Raw genomic sequence first — 22,666 nt, forward strand, 5'->3', positions numbered from 1 at the left:
CTTCCAGTGGGATAACAGGGCAACCAAATTTGCCTATAAGCAGTATGAATGCCACAGGGATTCTTATGTTGGTGCAGTTGCCAGCTGACTCAATGTGCTTTGGGCACGAAATACATATTACTTTCTCTTGTTAACTAATCATCCTTCTGTTCTAATGTTGCGTTTGGTTCTATTCAGGCAAAAAAGTTTTTGCCTAACCCTGCCTTATGAAAAGCCTTTAAAATAATATTTTGTGGAGGGGGAGTGCAGCCCTTGTTCTTCAAAACTCGTTAGCAATATTTATTTTTGGGGGTCTACATGACAAATACTTATAATAAATAGTAAATTGTCTCCTGCTTCTATATTTGTAATACAAGATGTATTTTGATAAAGTGGCCAATTAACTTACTGCAATTAATGCACTTCTTTTTTGTTCTGTTTTCATATTTCTGTCTATGCAGGAAGCTCTATTTAGTGCTCGTTTTAGCCCAGCAAGCTCTGGTGTACAGGTGAATAGGATATGGTACAAACCAGTGGAACAATTTATATTACCAGAGGTGAGCTTAGCTTTAACTAAGAGTTATATAAAACAGAAGCATATTGTTTTCTTTTTCTTACTAATTCTTTCCCACAAGAATTTAACACTTATGACATAATGCATCTCAAATTCCTTATCAGCGGTGGTCTTGATTTCTTTGTTCATTCACTTGACTTTATCCCTTTGATACATCTGTGACATGATTTCACTTGACCTACTTTTTACATCTCGATTTATATCTCAGGAGACTACTAACATTTCTTGATGGCTTCATTCTGTTAACTTGTCATTTTGAGTATACCACCTTTTTATGAGATCATGGCTATCATTTTCTCTTGGTTTTTGCACTGTTAACACTAAATTTATAGTATGCTTAAAATAATTGGTTGATATTTCATTTGGTATTCACGTATACTGTTGTAGAGTTTTGAAGGCACAGTGGTTTGGGAAAGCCATGATGCGGAAGGCTTAATTTCAGGAAACGTGCACCACGTAATTGTAAACGATGGAGGTGGAATACTCAGGCTTACAACAGTAAGTAACTGACGCTGTTCTATCTATCCTATGTACTAATACTACAAGTAGGCCACTCTCTAGGTGTTACAATTCCCTTTATAATGAAATTGTAACTTGCTAAAAACCCTGAGGTGTGTAGCACAAGGAAGGCCAATGGTTTAAGCTTGTTTATCTCTGCTTTAATGAGTCTATTAGATGCATGTTGATTTACAAGTGATGAATTATGCCTTCTGTTTTTAATCAATTATTTTAAGTTTGATATTCCTAAAATGCCATGAGATGTGTTTACCTCAAGTATTTTATTCCCATCCAGTTCACCAGCGTTGAACTCTTCCCGCTGTTATCGGTTACACTCGATCTATGATATTTTTCTAAAAGGGTATTTTATTTTACTTCTATTTCTAGGTGTATTTAATTGTGCTGCTTTATTGGGGCCCCTCTATCAGATAAATGAAAGTTGTCCCATTAACAAACACCACTTGAGGTTTGTGGCAGCTGCTTCCTTGAAAAAATAGAAAAATCTTCTTGACTCACACTATATTATGTTGCACTGTTATACTGTCACAAGTGACATTAAAAGTCTGTGCTGTATATTTCGATATATACACTCACTGGCCACTTTATTAGGTACACCTTGCTAGTACCGAGTCGGACCCCCTTGTACCTGCAGAACTGCCTTCATTCCTCGTGGCATACTTTCTACAAGGTGCTGGAAACACTCCTCAGAGATTTTGGTCCATATGGACATGATGGCATCACGCGGTTGCTGCAGTTTTGTCGGCTTCGCTTCCATGATGCTAATCTCCCATTCTACCACATCCCAAAAGTGCTCTATTGGATTGAGATCTGGTGTCTGTGGAGGCCATTGGAGTATAGTGAACTCATTGCCATGTTCAAGAAACCAGATGTGAGCTTTGTGACATGGTGCATTATTCTGATGGAAGTAGCCATCAGAAGATGGGTACACTGTGGTCATAAAGGGATGGATATGGTCAGCAACAATACTCAGATAGGCTGTCGTGTTTAAACAATGCTCAGTTGGTACTAAAGGGCCCAAAGTGTGCCAAGAAAATGTCCCCCACACCATTACACCACCACCAGCCTGAACCGTTGATACAAGGCAGGATGGATCCATACTTCCATCTGAATGTTGCAGCTGGAATCAAGACTCATCGGTCCAGGCAACGTTCTTCCAGTCTTCTGTTGTCCAAGTTTGGTGAGCCTGTGCGAATTGTAGCCTCAATTTCCTGTTAGCTGACAGGAGTGGCACCCAGTGTGGTCTTCTGCTGCTGTAGCCCATCTGCTTCAAGGTTTCTTCCCCATTCTTTTTTTTTTTTCCTCAATTTTTATTGAAAGGTTTTTCATATAACAGATAAGTATAACTTTTAAGATAGGAATATAGAAAAAAAGAAAAAAAAGAGATTTATTTTCTTTATAAAGTGTCAAGTGTATTTGGGACAGTTTGTTTACCCCAGTGTCTAGGGAGAATAGAAGTGACAGCAATGAATAAATGAGAAAGGATAATTCTCTGTACTTTGGGAATAACATTGGGAATCACTTTGAATAAAACTATCTTTGGGGTCAGAGAGTTAATAGAAGTTGTTATTAATTTGACCATTGTGAGAATATGTGACCAGAAGGGGGTCAGTTTGGTACAGGACCACCATATATGTTCCATATGTCCTACTGCTCCACAGCCTCTCCAACAAAGTGGGGACTGAGATGATTTCATAACATTGAGTTTAGAAGGATATAAATACCATCTATAAAATAACCTAAGATGCTTTTCCCAATGCAAGGCACACTGAGTGACCCCTTGTAGACCATTTCTAATCCTAAACCATTCTGACAGATCCATTTCAAAACCTAGTTCTTTTTCCCAACTAATCATATGAGAATGTTTATTAGAAAGACTAGATGAGAAGTAACTATAGCACTTGGTGATCATGTGTGCTTTATTGGGATGATTTAAGCAGATGTTCTCTAGGTTTGTGAGGGGTATTGACCAGTCCTTCATGTCTTCTGCAGGGCAATCAATGGAACTCCTAATAACATTTAGTATGATATCATATTGAATCCGCATTGTTTCTGGTAAATTGTATTCTGCCTGTAGAGTGTCAAATGCCTTAATAGTGTTGCCCAAGAAAAGATCATTTACATAATGAAATCCATAAGAGTTCCATGCATCTGTGTCAATATTTCCAGGTGTTTTAATCGGGGCTATAGCTGTAAGTGGGGTGGCTCTAGAGCCTCTTTTGAGCCGGAGTGTGTTACATAAAGCATTCCAAGAGTAAGCTGCTGCTCTAAGAGGTGGAGGCCATTTCGCCTGGTTTATTTTATTGTCAAGGTTGTACCATAAGGCATCTAATGGGGGAAGTGAGCCTAATATAAATTTTTCTATGTATATCCACTTTGGCTTGTCAGAGTGAATATAAAATTTTATATTGGTGGCTGCGTTTGTGGCTAAATAATATTTATGGAAATCAGGGATGCCTAATCCACCATGTATCTTGTTTCTCTGTAGAACTTCCAGTTTTATTCTTGGGAAAGACTTTCCCCATATATATCTTCTGATATCTGTTTTTATCATTTTAAAGAATGTTGAGGGAAGTATTATTGGAACTGTGCGGATTATATATAGGAGTTTTGGAAACTAAGACATTTTAAGGGCGGCAACTCTGCCTAGCCAGGACAGCTCATACTTTCCCCATGACCGGAGTTCTTCTCTTAGCAAAGGCCAAATCTTTTTAAAATTATATTCAAAAAACAAAATACTGTCTGCGCTTCTCACCCTAATAAAGTTGGCAACAAATATATAAACATAATATAAATGAGAGGTTTTGGTTATATGAATTGGCCAAAGCATAATTAAGCTCACACGCCACGTCAAGGCACACTCTCAATAGGGTGAGATCCTACTCTCACCTCCTACATAGTGGGCACACAAAGCAGTTTATACTGCTACCAAAACCTTATTAATGTGTTGGGGGAGGTGCAATTAAACCTCCTCCCATTTAACCCCTGGACAGCAAGCTGCAACCAGACTGATGAGGAGCCAACAACCTCAAATATGTGCAAACAGGGAAAAGAAAAAATGTCGGTGCGCTAAGCTAGTCTCAGGCTCCTGAGGTTGTTGGCTCCTCATCAGTCTGGAGCTGAGCTCCAATGACTTGCATGGTTGAATGCAGTACCTATATTCAACCTGCAAGTGGAGCCAGAGTTCTCTAGAGGGTCTGGAGACCGTCTAGCGAACTTTTTAGACTTTATTGTTTTTCTTTATTGAATTTTCCCGGACCGCCGCCATCTTGCAGATGGCGAAGATCACCGGCAGCTGCGGCTGTGACCGCTCTCCGGAGCGGTCACAGTCCATCCCAGGTAACTGTTTGGTGTCGCTGGATGCCTCCTGATCGAGGCATTCCAGCGACACCATTTAAGTTTAGGAGGCGATCAACGCTTTTAAAACGGGCGTCCGCCGCCATACAAAGTATGGTGGATGTTGACGCCCCGGGGAGGGGCCAGAGATGGCCCCTTTGTGCCGATAATGGCGTTGCTGAATGCCTCGAGGTCGAGGCATTACAGCAACGCCGTTTCGGTGCAGAAAGCGAAAATAGATCGCTTTCTGCACCCGTTTAATGACGTGCCGGTCCTGGCACGTCATTTGTCATTATCGACTTGAATTTCCGTGACGTGCCCGGACCGGCAATTGTCATCAAGGGGTTAAAGTAGTTTTTCAAATTCGTCTCAGCTAACCGTGTATTCTCTTCTCCTATTAGTAGATGATCTCCAAGTCTCCATGATTTGGAGGTGTGGGAGTTGAAATGTTCTTTAATTTGTAAAGTGATAGGGGCATGATCGGACCAATCTATTGTTTCAATTTCTGATTTTACAATGTGTTGTAGCATGTTTTCCTCTACCAGAAATCTATCAATTCTTGAGTACATATGTGTAGTCTCTAGTATCATGATGAGTCACTCTCCAACTATCATAAAGCCCATTCTCAAAGAGTAACTTGGAGCATAATGCAGCTGTTTTTGCCATCTGATATATAAGGTTACCTTCTTTATATTTTGAGATCATTTTTGGAGTGTATCTAAGGTACTCTGTTTGTCCTGAATTTGGAAAGTAAGTATTTACAATAGTATAGGGTGTATTATTGATTGTTCCTACCCATATTATCAGCCTGCCCTGGGTGTCCTGAAATGTTTTCTTCGTTGAACTAGCTATATTTTTGTGAAATAAAATAGAAACTCCTCTGGCCTTGGTTTTATATGTGTTGTGGTGCTGATTTGGAAATAATTTTAGGTAAAGATCTTTGTGATATGGGTTTTTGAAATGTGTCTCTTGTAAACAAAGAATGTCAGCATGCAATTTCTTACTATCATTAATCAATAACCGTTTCTTGTGAGGTGTGTTTAGTCCTCTCACATTGAGGGAAACAATATTAATGGTCATGTTGAAAATTTAAAGTTCAATGTTTTGTATATGTGTTGATTTTTGTAAGAGATGTTATAATTACATGTATTCACTTTCTGCACTACAGTAAAAATTGTGAACAAGTTATGTGTAGCTGAAACAGTAAACTTGGAGGGGGGAGAACTGTAGGATAGGGTGAAAGAAAAAAGGTATGTACAGTAAGTAAGTAAGCCGAGCAGCACAGTAGAACACTGCGCCACTAACGTAAGGTGGCTTTTCAAAGTTGGGGGTATGATAAGGGTGGGTGGGCTCATGCGAGCCGGGTAACCTAATCTGAGGGTATTTAATTAACAGTATCATAATATGTGACTCGAATAAACAGGAGACTGTGTAAAATGAAAGACAAATATGTTATAAGCCAGTTCCAGTCGGGAAAAGGCATTAGTACAAACTATAACACGCTCCTAAGGCTGGGGAGGTATGTGGTGTATGTAAAGAAAAATAAGAAGATATATTGACATGTTCCACTGGGCGTAGCAATAAACTGCCACCGATTACAAATCAGCATGATCAACAATTACATAACATGCCCCTGAAGCTGTGGCATATAATAGATTCCAGAGATCCAAAAGGCATAGGCATACATATCTCACAGTCTCAAGGCTGCACAGATTATATGAATGCAATGTCACTGAAACTGTGGAAATACATAAAGTAAGTATAAAATAAAAACAGTTGAACCATGTGAACATTGTCAAAGGGAGAAAAAAGTCAGTATCGAGATTAGTAAGCATATTAGGTGTATATTATACCTATATCTAGATAAATGTCTGGAGCAGAACAGTCAGTGTTCCAGGTAGACTGTTTTTCTTTCAAGTGTAGTTCATGTTATCTCTTAGTTTCTGTGTGCTTTTGCCATGTGTAGTATTATGTTTTGTTGATCTCTCTGAAGTTCCCTGTGAAGTCTCTGCTGGAGTCTGAGCTGGAGCAGGACGCCGTTTCCATTTTTTCAATAGCAGGGTGCCCTCACTTGGTGATGTGACGTCAATAAATTTGCCATCATGGCGAATAATAAGTTTCACTGGAAATTAGTAATTTGCTACAATTCTCTTCTGCGAGCAAGCGTGGCAGGTGACAGGGCCTGAAAGAATTTCAAGTCCGAATATGAGGAGTTTGTCAAATCTCCCTGGCGGACTGCAGACATTAATTGTTCTTTTATGTGAAAAAAAGTGAATACGTAAAATGACATCCCTGGGCGCAGTTTGCGCAATAAATTTAGGCTTAGGAAGTCTGTGGCATCTGTCAATAATGACATCTCTGTCTTGTATATTCGGAATAGCAGTGCGAATAATTTGTTGGACATGCGCAGTTAATTGCAGGTTATCTATGTCCTCAGAGATACCTCTAATTCGGACATTATTTCTGCGACTTCTGTCATCATAGTCTGCTAATTTAGTTTCCATAAATAAGAATTTTTTATTCATGTCACTTATGTTATCTATCAGCTCGTTATGGGCCACCGTTTGCTCTTCTTGGATCTTTTCCACCTGGGTTGTGCGTTCCGAGATCTCTGTAAATTTTTGTTGTAAAACCGCTATTTCTTGTTTAAAGTCTGATCTGAGGGAGTCTCTCAGAGCCATCAGCATCTGTTCCATAACCGATAGGGTCAATTTACCTTCCTCCTTTTTCCTCTGAGGTTCCTCTGCCATGTTGGATTGAGGCCTACTTCTCTCTTCCTGATCTGTGTCATGAGGTGAATCAATTTTCTCAGTTTTTCGAGATTCTCCAGTCTTTTTCTCTCTTTTATTCAGTCTGCACATGTCCAGGTTACTTACTGAGTGTTGTGGCCCAGTTATATAGTTTGATATTTCTGTTTAAAATGCTTTATAGGCCCCCGGTTTTGCAGAGCTCTAGATTAGTGCAGCCATTTCAGTCAGGCGCTAGGCCACATCCCCATTCTGATGCTCAGTTTGAACTTCAGCAGGTTGCCTTGACCACGTTTACATGCCTAAATGCATTGAGCTGCTACTATGTGATTGGCTGATTAGCTATTTGTGTTAACAAGCAATTGAACAGGTGTACCTAATAAAGTGGCCAGTGAGTGTATATCACATAGACATCTGAATGTGTGTCAATGTCTGTAGTGACAGTTTGACGGTAAAAGTACTTGCCATGTGTGAGCTCATCTGCACAGCACTTGTTGATACTAGACACAACCAAGATGACCCTGGTGTATTTACTAAACCAGGGGTTTGTAGTTTAGGCCGAATATTTCCACTCAATTACTATATGTAATAAATGCCTAAACTCAGTAACCTTTCCCGGTAAGAAGGGCTGAGCTGGTCCAGCATAATGCATAGTTAGTCTAGGTATGTACATGGGTTAGGTATGTTAGATAAGCTTTCAGGACCCCAGAGGTCTCTTTTTTTTATGGAAAATTAATTGGTGTTCATCTTATGTATGTTGCTTTCTGGGCTGCAATTTCATTCACATAAGACTACATATAGTTACATAGGCTAAAAAAGACATGCGTCCATCAAGTTTATCCTTTCCCATATCTGTTTATTTCTTGCTGTTGATCCAAAAGAAGGCAAAACAACCCAGTTGTGCCTCTTTCAGATTTTGCACAAATTCAGGGGAAAAATTCCTTCTTGACCCCACAATGGCAGTCAGATCTCTCCTTGGATCAAAAAGCCGTTTCCCCATAATTTAAAAATGATATCCCTGAATATTATGTTTTTGCAAGTATACATCCAATTGTTGTTTAAATGTCTGTACAGACTCTGATAAAACTAACTCTGCAGGCAGAGAATTCCACATCCTTATTGTCCTAACCGTAAAAAACTCCTTTCCTTTGCCTTAGAGGAAATCTCCTTTCTTCCAGTGTAAATGCATGACCACGTGTCCTATGCTTAGTTCTGTTTATGAATAGATTTCCACACAATGGTTTGTATTTGCCCTGACTATATTTATATAATGCTATCATATCCCCTCTGAGGTGCCGTTTTTCTAAAAGGTCTTACCATTGCTTTATAAAGGGGCACAATCATGGGTGTAGGAACCGGGGAGGGATGGGGGGGGATAATGAAGAAATCCCCCCCCAGGGCCGTAGGAAACCCCCCCCCCCAATAGAAGCGCCGCATATGCGGCCCACGAGACCTCAAGGTGCGGCCCGCGTAAGATCGGCAGCCAGGGCAACCGATCTTACGCGGTCCCCACCTCGAGCCCTGCTACTTACCTGTGGGAGGGTCTTCTGTACTGCACAGAGGAAACGGAACCCAGCAGAGTTCACGTGACATCACATGACTCTGCTCCAGTCCAGCTTCCTCTGTGCAGTACCAGAGAACGCAGAGGGAGGCCGCGCCCCCTGCTGAAGTCTGTGAGCAGCATCGAGGAGCTGCAGTGCAGGTAAGGGGGTGGGGAGGGTGTTTGAATCAGTATGCGTGATTGAGGGAATGAATCTGTGAATGAATGAGTATATGAATGAATGAGTGTGTGTGTGATAGCATGGATGTGTAAGTGCTGGAACCTAGGCATGATGGGATTGCTGTTAGCAATCACACTCCTATCATGCCAAGTCAGCCAGTACATGCTGAAACCTAGCTAGCTGTCCCCCTTGTGTATTGATGCTGCCAGCAGTATGGGGTCTGCACATCACTTACAGCCACCCAGTACCAGCATGTACTGGCTGACTTGGCATGATAGGAGTGTGATTGCTAACAGCAATCAGTCCCATCATGCCTAGGTTCCAGCACTTACACATCCAACCAGTAAATGCTGGAACCTAGGCATGATGGGACTGTGATTGCTGTTAGCAATCACACTCCTATCGTGCCAAGTCAGCCAGTACATGCTGGTACTGGGTGGCTGTAAGTGATGTGCAGACCCCATACTGCTGGCAGCATCAATACACAAGGGGGACAGCTAGCTAGGTTTCAGCATGTACTGGCTGACTTGCTGTCTGGGTATGATAGGGGTGTGATTGCTGTTAGCAATCACACTCCTATCATGCCAAGTCATATTGCTATTTTTTTTTTTGTCCAATTCTGGTGTGTTACCTACTTTTATTAAAAATGTGAGTTTTTATTATTATTTTTAAAGGTGGGGGGTCATTTTCGGTTTTGGCTAAGTGAACCGTGAATGTTTTGGTCCAGAATTTGTAGTCACAAAACTTTCTAGGCCCAGAAATCAGTGAGAGGAAAAGTAAAGGTTTTGTGTCATTTACTTTATTTTAATCTGCAAATTTTATTAAAGGCCATATTTTCTCACAGTGAAAAATGAGTGCGGCCCGCGCATGTATACAATTCTGATGAAGTGGCCCACTGCAGAAAAAACTTGGACACCCCTGGGGTAGAAGGGGGGGTAGGGTAGCTACTGAGAAGGGGGGTAGGGAGAGGGTAGCTGGTGAGAAGGGGGCGGTAGGAGAGGGTAGCTGGTGAGAAGGGGGCGGTAGGGAGAGGGTAGCTGGTGAGAAGGGGGCGGTAGGGAGAGGGTAGCTTGTGAGAAGGGGGCGGTAGGGAGAGGGTAGCTAGTGAGAAGGGGCGGTAGGGAGAGGGTAGCTAGTGAGAAGGGAGGGTAGGGAGAGGGTGGCTAGTGAGAAGGGGGGTAGGGAGAGGGTAGATAGTGTGAGAAGGGGGGTAGGGAGAGGGTAGATGGTGTGAGAAGAGGGGGTAGGGAGAGGGTAGATGGTGTGAGAAGAGGGGGTAGGGAGAGGGTAGATGGTGTGAGAAGAGGGGGTAGGGAGAGGGTAGATGGTGTGAGAAGAGGGGGTAGGGAGAGGGTAGATGGTGTGAGAAGAGGGGGTAGGGAGAGGGTAGATGGTGTGAGAAGAGGGGGTAGGGAGAGGGTAGATGGTGTGAGAAGAGAGGGTAGGGAGAGGGTAGATGGTGTGAGAAGAGAGGGTAGGGAGAGGGTAGATGGTGTGAGAAGAGAGGGTAGGGAGAGGATAGATGGTGTGAGAAGAGAGGGTAGGGAGAGGATAGATGGTGTGAGAAGAGAGGGTAGGGAGAGGGTAGATGGTGTGAGAAGAGAGGGTAGATGGTGTGAGAAGAGAGGGTAGGGAGAGGGTAGATGGTGTGAGAAGAGAGGGTAGGGAGAGGGTAGATGGTGTGAGAAGAGAGGGTAGGGAGAGGGTAGATGGTGTGAGAAGAGAGGGTAGGGAGAGGGTAGATAGTGTGAGAGATGGGGATCTGATGGCCTTAGCAACTGCTGACTGACATTGCACATTGTTTCTTAGTTTGTCTTCTATAACAATTCCCAAATCTTTCTCATTTGTTGTTATCCCTAATTCACTACTATTTAAGGTGTAAGTTGCTTGTGCATTCCTTACCCCAAAGTGCATAACTTTGCATTTAACTACAATAAATTGAATCTGCCGTTTGTGTGCCTGGTCCCCCAGTCTATCTATATCCCTCTGCAGCAAAGTAATATCCTGCTCATATTGTATTACTTTACAGTTTAGTGTTATCTGCAAATACGGAAACATGTCCTTCAACGCCTATTGCAAGGTCATTTACAAATATGTTGAATAAAATTGGTCCCAGGACAGAACCCTGACGAACACCACTTATGACCAGCTTGAAGATGTACCATTTATCTCTGTACTCTATCTGTAAGCCTTATTCTACCCAAGAACAAGAATTTGCATCTAGACCAATTTCTTTCGGTTTGAATACTAACCTATTGTGTGTAACTGTGTCAAATGCCTTGGCAAAATCCAAGTAGATTATATCCACTGCCACACCCTGATCTACTAGACTAGACTCCAAGAGATCTCTTACTGTTATGAGGCTTCCTATTGTAGCAGAGTATTTCAGTGGCGTTTATGATCTGCGTTTACCAATTATGTAACGATTTAATTTAGTTATCCAACATGGCATTGACACTTTACGCTGCTTTCCATGGTTGGTTTAGGTTGAAGAAGGACTATTGCCATATGAATTTACGGAGGGTGTCGAGGGCATTGCGGGAGGCTTTACATATACAATTCATGGTAAGCTTGCTATTAATGTATTTTATCATTGGTTTCTACTTGTACTACACAAATGATCCACGTAGCATTTAAACATCCTTTTGGTTGGCATTTCGTAATTCATGGTGAAGCTACCATGTTACATGTTATGTGAAGTTACCTCCTTACATGAGCAATTTTACAGGCTCAACACGCAGTCGCTGGTAAACAGTGTTCTCACACGCAGCTTCAGGGAAGGGGGCTGTTTGTAGCTTGGACCCCCACAGAAGTGGGGGACCTGCCACAACATTCCCCTGCTGCCTGATCGCTCCATAAGAGTGACAGTGTTGAATGATCATGGCATTTTAGGGGTTAATAAAGAAGACTAAGCGGAATCCTATGCTTTCACAATATATGGAAAATAAATTTTTGATGTTGTGGTTTGCAGACCTCACCCTATTTAAGAGGGCAGGCTTTAGGCTTTTGTGTGTCCTAAATAGGGCAGCTATAATGCGTGGCAAAATGGGCAGCTGCTCCTTGTGCCCACAATGACCACGTGGCGAATGCCTGTGTGGAAGAGGTTGCATGGGTCACCTGGACCCCCTAGGGCTTGGATGACTCCTACAACCAGGCCGTGTGCTGGGAGGATGGAAGACTTCACTGTCTCCTCCTAAAACGCAGGGTCAGCAAGTTCTTCTGTTTCTTTGTGGCTTTTTTTTTTTGGTGTTGGGGTGGAGGGTGTGACTGCATGCTTGTGAACAGGTGTGTGGGGGGGTATCTGGCATGTGTCAGCAAATGCTTGCCCAGGGTACAGTTAATGTTAAAGATAGCTCTGTTTACATGGTGGTATTACCTAATAAGAAAAAGACATTTAATGTCATGGTAGCAGGACAAGTAATTGTCTCTCCACTTACATATTGCATTTTCCCTCCAGAGGGTGACACTCTTTTGCAAAATCTCCAGACTCATCCAGAGAGACTTCTAAACCATTTATCTGCACTTGAAAAAGAGGATGCCTTATTGCAGGAGGAAAGCACAACTTTTCAAGATATTATTTTTGTTCCTGTCGTAGACACTTACAGAAGCGTCCCTTCTAAACTGCTTCATTTCTATAGCTGGTAAGTGGTTTGCTTTTACCTCGCTATATTTTAGGTCAAAAAGTAATAATAAATATAATTTCTAATAGCAAAAGAATTTCAATAACCAGAAACATTTTATGAATAAACCTCACCTCATACATTAATAAAATCGTTACTTGTTTCAGGACAGTAGAATTTACCAGGTTTGAGTTTCTGTTGAAGACTGATGATGACTGTTACATCGACATTGAGAATGTGTTTAATATGATTGAACAGAAGAAGTTAGAAGCTTCAAACACGTGGTGGGGAAAGTAAGTATATGTCATTTTGACATACTATAATATGCTTACCAAAGTAATTATTCTTGATTTGTGATATGAAAGGTTTGAACCACAAAAAAAAACTTTTGACAATGGCTTGACACCTAGAAACGCATGAAAAACTAAATCAACAGTAGAGGAAAACTTGTTAACACGAGGGAGTTTCTCCACTAAACTGTGATAATTGTGGAAAGTTGGAGTTTCCACTTCACCTTAGCTTATGAAAGACCTGTTGCAATACGCCTTTCTTGCAAATAGGGTTAGCTTAGTCATTACATTTATTTATGTGGTGCCAGTAGATTATGTTGCGCTGTTATAATATGAGGTAGTGAAAATAATTTTAAATGACATAAAACACTAACATATAACGGTACAGAAAGAAGAGAGGGTCCTGCTCTTGTGAGCATACAATTTAGTTGATACTTGAACGTGGGAGTAAGACAGTAAGAGAGGACTGCTTGGATGAGTTGATTAATGCAAGAATGTCGTGCAGAGGTCGGTCTTGAAGGTGGCTTGATTAGTATGCTGGCTGAGAATGTTAGGAGGAAAGGTGATATGCCTCTCTGAAAAGGTGGGGTTTTAGAGCACTTTTGAAATTTATCATACAAGGAAGAGTCTGAAAGAACGGGGAGGAAATTCCAGAGAAGTACAGCGCATGTACGTAAGTCAGAAGAGTTAATGATGGTAGAAGAGAGGGGGAGATGGTAGTGACGTAGGACGCACGTACTGGAGGCGTGGTTGAGCGTCGAGGGGCGAGGAATGGCGCGAACTAGCTGGGAGCTGTGAGCGGCGCTTCCCTTCTCTTTGGCGGCGGCTTTTTCCAGCCTGAGGCAGCAGCCTGCAACCTCGGCTTAAGCCTTTGCGGTGAAGCGGCGAGGTGCTGAACCGGTGAGCGGCGAGCGGTGAACCGGTGAAACGCCGAAATGGCCAGCGGTGAAGCGTTGAAGAGGTGAAGGTTGGAGGTGGAAAAAAAAGAAGAGAAGGTAAATAAGAAAAATAAAAAGAAAAAAAATAATAAAAAAAATTGTGAAAGACTGTGAAGTACCAGCGTTGCGAGCTGAATTGGAGGCTTTTGAGAGAGCGGGAGTGGTGCAGAGACAGACTTGCTGGGTTGTGGGCCTTCAATCCTTCATTTGATAGCAGCTGTTTGGAGGTACTATAGAGCATAAAAAAAAGAAAGGAAAGGGAAAGAAGAATAAGAATAAGGAGAAGAAAGAAAGAAAAAAAAAAAAAAGAAATTTGAATCGCATGTAGAGACTGGGGATGTATTTCCTTTTGTTTATGCTGAGTGGTTTTCAAGGAGAAAGTAATAAGTAAAGTAAAATTGTGGAACTAAATGGCTGATCTACTTTGGTGGGCCTAAGTGGGCCCTGTAAGCTAAATTGTGAAAAGAAGAATCTTAAACAAGGAGAGAGTGGAGAAACTCTATTGCAATGTATAAACTGTATATATAAAGGTATACAGCTCTTTCACTTTCTTGTCTGCCCATGATAAGGAAATCTTGACACAAAAGCTATACCTCCTTTACTTGTGGACTCTCCAGATAGAGATTTTTGATACTAGGAGAGCATCCAAGATAGAGATTTTGATACTAAGAGTGACTGGAGAAATTCTAATGCAATCTATAAGCTGAAAATCTAAAGGGTTTTCCTTTTTACTTTATATTACTATATCGAGCTTTAAAGGCTATACTTGATTATAACTTCTTGAGCAATATACCATCTGTGAAAGAAAAAGGAAGGAAGGAGGAAGGAAAATAAATAAATAAATAACTCGCTGGATATCACACATACCGTTTCTATAATGCCGCCGAAAAAGGATAAAGAAAAGGAGAGGGACAAAGAAAAGCTTCAAAGTACTAACACAAAGGCAATGAGTGCAATAAGCGGATATTATTCTCCAAAAGCTGCGAATATACTCAGGAAATCGTTACCTGGGTTGATGGCAACTCCTGAGAGAACAAATCTTGAAAGTTCTGGTGATTCCATGGAACTAACCTTTAACGAAAGTCTAACAAAAGCTTTGGAAACTCTCCGCGAGCAAATCAAAGTCGATCTTAAGGAAAATATCTCAGATCTCAAGCAAGAGATCCATTTAATTTCAGAAAATATGAGTAGACTGTCGACTGAGACACAATCATTGAGGAATGAAGTAGAACAACTATATGCACATAATAAACTTTTGAAAGCACAATTGCAAAACTTAGAGATTAAAGTAACAGATATGGAGGATCGATCAAGGAGAAGAAACCTTCATATAAGACGTATTCCTGAGGATGTCACTAACGACCGGTTAGAGATATTCTGTAAAAAATGGGCCTCCTCAGTGATTAAAGAGGATAATCTGGGAAACTTCCCATTTGAGCGCATCCACAGATTACCAAAACCAAGAAATCTCCTCAATATGGAGAAACCAAGAGATGTGATCATATGTTGTAATAACTATAAAATCAGAGATCTACCGATGAAGGCGGCTAGAACCAGGCAATTTCCGGACCCGTATAAAGAATTATTGTTGTTTTCAGATTTATCCTTGTCAACAAGAAACAGCAGACGTAAATTCTCAGATTATTCTGAGGAAGATGGGAATTACTTACAGATGGCTTTTCCCAACCAGATTACTCTTCACATTTCGACACCAAGAACATATTTTTGAAGACCCAGAAAAGGCAAAAGCTTTTCTAGTACAGGCTGAAGAACAAATATAATTAACAGAACATAATTAACAAAGTGAAGCTGCATTTTTTACGCTCGAAATTTATCTACTTTATTTATTTATTTATTTTCTTCTTTTCTTATAGAAGTTGTCACTTTATGCACAGAATAAATATTATATAAAGCGGATATCTAAAGCACGGATTTATAGTGATCTCCTCATGAATTGAGGGAATTTATATATTGGATTTAGTTTAATAATTATCTATACTGAAAAGGGGATATTAACACTGCTATTATATCTTAATATATTTGATAGTATTATGATTATTTTAGAACAGATACTATATACTAGCACTTTATGAAGCGGTTTAACTTACTTATTATCCTTTATTTATTTTTCCTTCTTTCTTCTCTCTTTTTAGAGAAGATTACACATTAGGAATATTTATGGTTACACAAACTGGCTATATAAAATATTGAAATATAGTGACTAGCTGAAGATTGATTAACTGGAGAGGCAGATATATTAAGGGAACACAAAATAGAGCACAGATTATTAATTTTTTTTTTTATAGAAGTTGATACATTATGCACAGAATGAATATTATATAAAGTGGATATTTAAAGCACGGATTTATAATGATCTGCTCATGAATTGAGGGAATTTTTGTATTAAATTTAGTTTAATAAATATGAATACTGTAAAGGGGATATTAACACTGTTCTTATATCTTAAGATATTTGATAGTATTATGATTATTTTAGAATGGATACTATATATTAGCACTTTATGAATTTTTTTTTAAATATTTAAGGTTTTTATAAATTGGTTATGTAAAACACTGAAATATGGTGCCTAGCTGACGATTAATTAATTGGAGAGTCAGATATATTAAGGGAACATATAATAGAGCACAGATTATTAACTTGTGAACATGGTATAGGTGATACTGTTATATTACTTATCTGGTAATAACAAGATTATTATAGAGCACTAGAGTATGAAACGATGTTGTTGTGCACTAATTTGTGAATTTTTTTTTATTATTTCTTTTTTTTTTTTTTTTCGAGCCAGATTTTTTCGCCATTCCTCTATCCCCTCGCATCTCCACCTGAGTGTGCTCTGATTTTATTCTGGTATCAGAGCTGGAGATGCATAATTTTCTGTATCTCTTGAGTATGAAAGGTATGTTTGTAAGTTGTCGTGGCGGTGGGCTGGTGGTAGAGGGTTATTGGTTGATCAGGAGAACTTTGATCAGACACTATGGGGTGAAGTTTAACATAAAATGAGAAAGATAAACTTAGTTACTATAAATGCCCAAGGTTTAAATACACCTCAAAAGAGGATGTATTTATATGAAACCTTAATTAGAGAAAAGATATCGATCTGCTTTGTGCAGGAGACACATTGGGATGATAGAGGCCCTACATACTGGAAATTTAAAAAGTACCCTATTATTTATTCATCTAATTTATCAACCAAAAAAAAAGGGGAGCTGCGATAATTTTGGCTACTGAAATGAAGTTTGATTACATATTTCATGAGAGGGATCCGCTTGGTAGATATGTTATATTGATATGTAAATTAAACGATGTAATCTACACTTTGGTTAATGCCTATGCTCCTAATGATTATCCGGTGAAATTTCTGACGTTACTTATTAAAAGAACGGAGGAAGTTAAAAGAGGTATTTTATTATTTGGAGGAGATTTGAATTGTGTCTTAAATGTGGATTTAGATAAGAAACTAAGAGACAGTAGATCTTCTGACAGGGCCGCAGGGACTATGGCTCGGAGACTGTCCACACTCATTGAAAATTATAATTTATTTGATATCTGGAGGACCCAACACCCTTCAGAAAAAGATTATACATTTTTTTCTAATAGACATCTCTCCTATTCAAGGATTGATGCAGTATATACTAATTTAGTAGTTTTAAAAAATTGTATCTCATCTCGTATTGGGAATATCTCCTGGTCTGATCATGCACCAGTTTTTTTTTCTTTGAATGATCAACTTAAACATAACGCTAGACCGGGATGGAGACTGAATGAGTTCAATTTTAAATCTGACTTATATAAACAAAATCTTCTTAACCCCTTAAGGACCGGGCTCATTTTTCGTTTTGTACCCTGTGGGACCGAGGCTGTTTTGACACTTTTGTGGTGCTTGTGTTCAGCTGTAATTTTCTCCTCACCCATTTAGTGTACCCACATAAGTTATATATTGTTTTTTTCAGGACAAGATGGGCTTTCTTCAGATACCATTATTTTGATCGTATCATCTTATTTACTATAAAAAAAATTAAAAAAACATGGTGAAAAATTGAAAAAAAAACACATTTTATGACTTTTATTTGAAAAATCTTTTACTCACCTAAAAAAGCAAGTAAAAAAACTAGCTAAATAGATTCTACTACTTGTCCTGAGTTTAGAAATACCCAATGTTTTTGTTTTTTTGCTGTTTTTTGTAAGTTATAGGGCAATAAGTACAAGCAGCGTTTTATGATTTCCAAATCTTTTTTAACAAATCTGGTCAGTCTGCCTCCATCTCCTCTTTGGAACATCTTTGAAGCCGGTTAACTCAATTTAACCCATTCAAACCATATATTTTTTTAAACTAGACACCCCAGGGTATTCCAAATGCTGTTATTTTAACCCTTTCCATGCACCAATTATACAACTACACTTTGTCAAACTTTGTAATAGTAATTTTTTTTATTTTTTTTTCCACACAAATTGTACTTTAGTTATAGATATACAGGTGCTGGTATATGTCACTGTCAAACAACACCACAATATGTGTTCAGCAACATCTCCTGAGTACAGCGATACCCCACATGCATGGGTTTGTCAGATTGTTTGGCTGGTAAAAGGCTACTTTTGGGGCATGCGTAATTCAGGTGGTCATTTGGTCATTGTGCCTCCCTCTCCTCTTTGGAATATCTTTGAAGCCGGTTAACTCAATTTAACCCATTCAAACCATATATTTTTGAAAACTAGACACCCCAGGGTATTCCAAATGCTGTTATTTTAACCCTTTCCATGCACCAATTATAGAACTACACTTTGTCAAACTTTGTAATAGTAATTTTTTTTATTTTTTTTTCACACAAATTGTACTTTAGTTATAGATATACAGGTCCTGGTATATGCCACTGTCAAACAACACGCCAATGTGTGTTCAGGAACATCTCCTGAGTGCAGTGATACCCGACATGCATGGGTTTGTCGGGTTGTTTGAGATTTAAAATGCCACATTTGGGAAGTGCGCTTTTTTTCTCCATTTTGGTCAGTCTGTACCTATGCCCTATCTTTGAGCTAGGCCACTCCAATTTACCCCATCAGCCATTTTTTTTATATATTAGACACCCCTTGGGTATTTGAAGTGCTTTTATTTTAACTCTTTGTTGAGATTTTTGAGAAATTTTAGCACTTGCTCAAAATAATAAACTTTATTTTTTAATTTAATTTTATTTTTTTAATACTTTTTTTATATTTTTTTTTACACATTTTGCTGGTACTGGATGGTTCATCTAGTGACATCACTGCATAATTATTTTTAAATGTTAGCACATTTTTTTTTTATTTTTTTTTCCATTTTTTATTTATTTTTATTTTTTTTGAATATTTTACTAATCACATAGTGATTAGAAAGCTGGGCTCCATTGACTTGCATGGTTGAATGCAGTACCTGTATTCAACCAGCAAGTGGAGCCAGTTCTCTAGAGGGTCTGGAGACCCTCTAGCGAACTTTTTCGTCTTTATTGTTTTATTTCCCGGGCCGCCGCCATCTTGCTTGATGGCAAAGATCACCGGCAGCGGCGGCTGTGACCGCTCTCCGGAGCGGTCACAGCCCACCCAGAGGTAAGTGTTTGGTGTCGCTGGATGCCTCCTGATCGAGGCATTCCAGCGACACCATTTAAGTTTAGGAGGCGATCGTTGATCGCCTCCTAAGCGCTTTTAAAACGGGCGTCCGCCGCCATACAATGTATGGCGGCTGTTGACGCACCGGGGAGGGGCCAGACATGGCCCCCGATGCCGATCTCGGCCTTGCTGAATGCCTCGACATCGAGGCATTGCAGCAAGGCCGTTTAAGCGAAGAAAGTGATCCTTGATCACTTTCTAAGCTTATTTAATTTTTTGACGGTTCAGGACCGGCAAAGGTCGCGAAGGGGTTAAAGAAGCTCAGCAATTTATGCAGATAAATGACAACGGTTCTGTTCAAGATTCTACTTTATGGGGGGCATTTAAATGCACATTAAGAGGGTATTTAATAAAAACTGATGCCTTCATTAATAAGCAAAAAGGCAGAACTATGTCTGAACTTTATATAGCACTGGCAAAGGTCGAACGCACCAATAAACTAAATCCCACTTTGGATCTGACTAAGGAAATAATTATTCAGAGGGAGATTAAAATTAAATTGGATGAGAGATTAGAGCGAGCCATCTCGTATTCTAAACAGAGGTGGTATTATGATAATAATCGCCCGAATAAGTGCATAACTAATAAAATCAAGTCAGTAATTCAAAGATATAGAATAAAAAAATTAATAGTAAACAATAATGTACTGCTGGACCCCTCACAAATTGCAGAAGCCTTTAGAGGTTATTATAAATCTCTTTATAATCTGAGATCAAGAGATATATCGCTCACTCGTATTGAATGTTTCCTGCGTAATCTTCCAATTCCAAAATTATCTAGAGAAAAAGCTGAATATATTAATAGACCTTTCTCATTATGTGAAATAAGAGAAGCTATTTTAAATCTAAAGAATGGGAAATCACCTGGCCCAGATGGGTATACAGCAATTTTTTATAAATCGTTGGATCCTTTGATTTCTTCTCTTTTGTTGAGGGTCTTCAATAAGATTGGAGAGGATGGTGTAGCCACCAAAGATTTCCTCCAAGCTTCTATCTGTCCAATCCCAAAGGCAGGGAAGGATCCCTGTTTTCTCTCAAACTATAGACCGATCTCTTTGATAAATGTAGATGCAAAGATTTACTCTAAAATCTTAGCAAAGAGATTAAGTAAAGTAATAATGGATCTGATACATCCAGATCAATCTGGTTTTATTAGTGGCAGAAACGGGGAAGATAATACTCGGAAATTATTAGATTTGATTGCGCAGGTGCATTATACTCGCACTCCTTCAGTGTTCCTCGCTTTAGATGCCGAGAAGGCGTTCGACAGGGTAAGCTGGAATTTTTTGAGTGCGACTCTGGATGCGGTAGGGATTACGGGATTTTTTTAATCGAGTACAATGGCTCTATATAGTAATCCTACTGCTAAAGTTACAGGTCCTGCTTTAAATTCTACATTTTTTGATATCGCCAATGGCACTCGACAGGGGTGTCCGCTCGCACCTTTGCTTTATGCGTTAACAATTGAACCCTCGGCAATTCAAATTAGATCATTACAAGATATCGAAGGGATAAGAATTAAAGAACAATCCTTTAAAATAACACTATACGCTGATGATATTATACTTACTTTGACAAACACAGATGTATCAGTCCCTGCGGCCCTACCAGCTATCCGAGAATTCAGTCTATACTCGAATTATAAATTGAACTTTGCTAAGACCCAGGTGATCTCAGCATATATCTCTTTTGCTCAAAAGAATTTTTTTGCGGACCAATATCATTTAGATTGTTTAAAAGAGTCGGTTGACTATCTTGGAATTAAATTATTGTTCTAAAAAAATTAGTATTTGTCACGCACAGCGTAAGGTAGAACCTGTAATCAGGTAGAACAGCGTGTGCAAGTCCAATAGACAGAACACCAGAGTCCCGTATAGAATAGCCAATGAGCAAGCCAGGGTCAGGAAGCCAGAAGTCAGGATCGTTGCAGGGTAAGCCGAGGTCAGGAAGCCAGAAGTCAGGATAGTCGTGAGGTAAGCCGGAGTCAGATGCCAGGAATCGGTAACAGGAACGCGTACTGAGATGACACTATACAAGATAGGTACAACCATCAGAAGGCAAGGCTGGAAGGTTTCAGAGGCTCTTAAATAGAAAGAGGAAGTGCAGACTTCAATTAGCATTTTCCCGCCATGAATTCAAAATGTTGTTACGTCACTTCCGGTCCGCGGCCATCTTGGGGTTGGCGAGATCTCAAATTTCTAAAAGGACCGGTAGTACCGGCTGGCGCCACTAGGTGGCGTGCAGAAGAGCGTGTACGCTCGGCAGGACCGGACCAGTCTCCAGAAGGCGGCGGCTGCCGTGTGGAGTTGCGGGGTCTTCCCCGTCCTCGCGGCGGCAGAAGCTGTCCTGCGGAGGAGGGGGGTCTTCCTCTCCTCCGCGGCGGTTGAAGCTGCTGTGGTAGGGCGGGGGGTCTCCCCCTTCTCCGCTGCGGCTGTGGCGGTTGCGGTAAGGTGGGGGGTCTCCCCCTCTTCCGTGGCGGCTGAGGCTGCTGCGGCAAGGTGGGGGGTCTCCCCCTCTTCCGTGGCGGCTGATGCCGCTGTGATGAAGCCGGCGGTCTCCCTCTTCTCCGCGGCGGCTGAAGATCCGCGGACCCGGAGGAACCAGCAGTCAGGTACGTTACAGTATTCTTGAATTATGAAATTGTATTGAATAATCTTGCTTCTTCTATAGAAAAATTGAAATCAATAGAGTTATCTTGGCTTGGCAGAATTAATATGGTAAAATCTTACTTAATCCCTAAAATTATATATCTATTTAGGACAATACCTCTTCGAGTGCCGGGTTACATTTTGGATAAATTCTCTAGAATGGCTCTTTCTTTTGTTTGGAAATCAGGTAAATCAAGAATAAGTCAGAAAATAATAAAAAGAAGTTATAGATATCTGGGTCTGGGATTTCCAGATATTAGAATGTTGCACGAAGCTGTAATGTTTACACATGTCCTATTTTGGGATATTAAAAAGGATACAAATCTGGGATGGTTATATTGCGAACGTAATCAGGCAAACGAGTATGATCTATTTAATTTCTTCTGGCTTAGACCCTCTATTTCGAAAAAAGTAAATCCTATGAATCCGATCATAACGGACGCAATAAAAACAAGTTATAAGTTTAGATCACTTGAAAGTATAGATGCGGAATTTACAACTTTTACCCCTTTGAAGGTCCTTAAATATTATATCCAGAATATTGACTTATTAAACTGGACCTCAAATAATATCAGTATACTTGGAGATTTACAAGTGAATGACTAATTTCTTAGTTTTTCTGAGTTACAAACTAAATTTA

General features: G+C 40.0%; 1 protein-coding gene across 1 annotated transcript in view; it reads left to right on the forward strand.

The window, feature by feature from the left end:
* The window catches only part of LOC149283399 (UDP-GalNAc:beta-1,3-N-acetylgalactosaminyltransferase 2-like), a 51,286-nt gene that overhangs the window by 17,856 nt on the left and 10,764 nt on the right, over positions 1-22,666 (forward strand). Inside the window, exons 5-9 of the mRNA XM_089497642.1 lie at positions 441-536; positions 941-1,051; positions 11,360-11,438; positions 12,331-12,514; positions 12,661-12,786. Coding sequence (XP_089353768.1) covers positions 441-536; positions 941-1,051; positions 11,360-11,438; positions 12,331-12,514; positions 12,661-12,786 — 596 coding nt within the window. The remainder of the gene's footprint in view (positions 1-440; positions 537-940; positions 1,052-11,359; positions 11,439-12,330; positions 12,515-12,660; positions 12,787-22,666) is intronic.

The sequence above is a fragment of the Sceloporus occidentalis genome, unplaced genomic scaffold (assembly GCF_023333645.1).
Source record: "Sceloporus occidentalis isolate IW3139 unplaced genomic scaffold, rSceOcc1.0.p SCAF_105, whole genome shotgun sequence".
NCBI classification, from domain to species: Eukaryota; Metazoa; Chordata; class Lepidosauria; order Squamata; family Phrynosomatidae; genus Sceloporus; species Sceloporus occidentalis.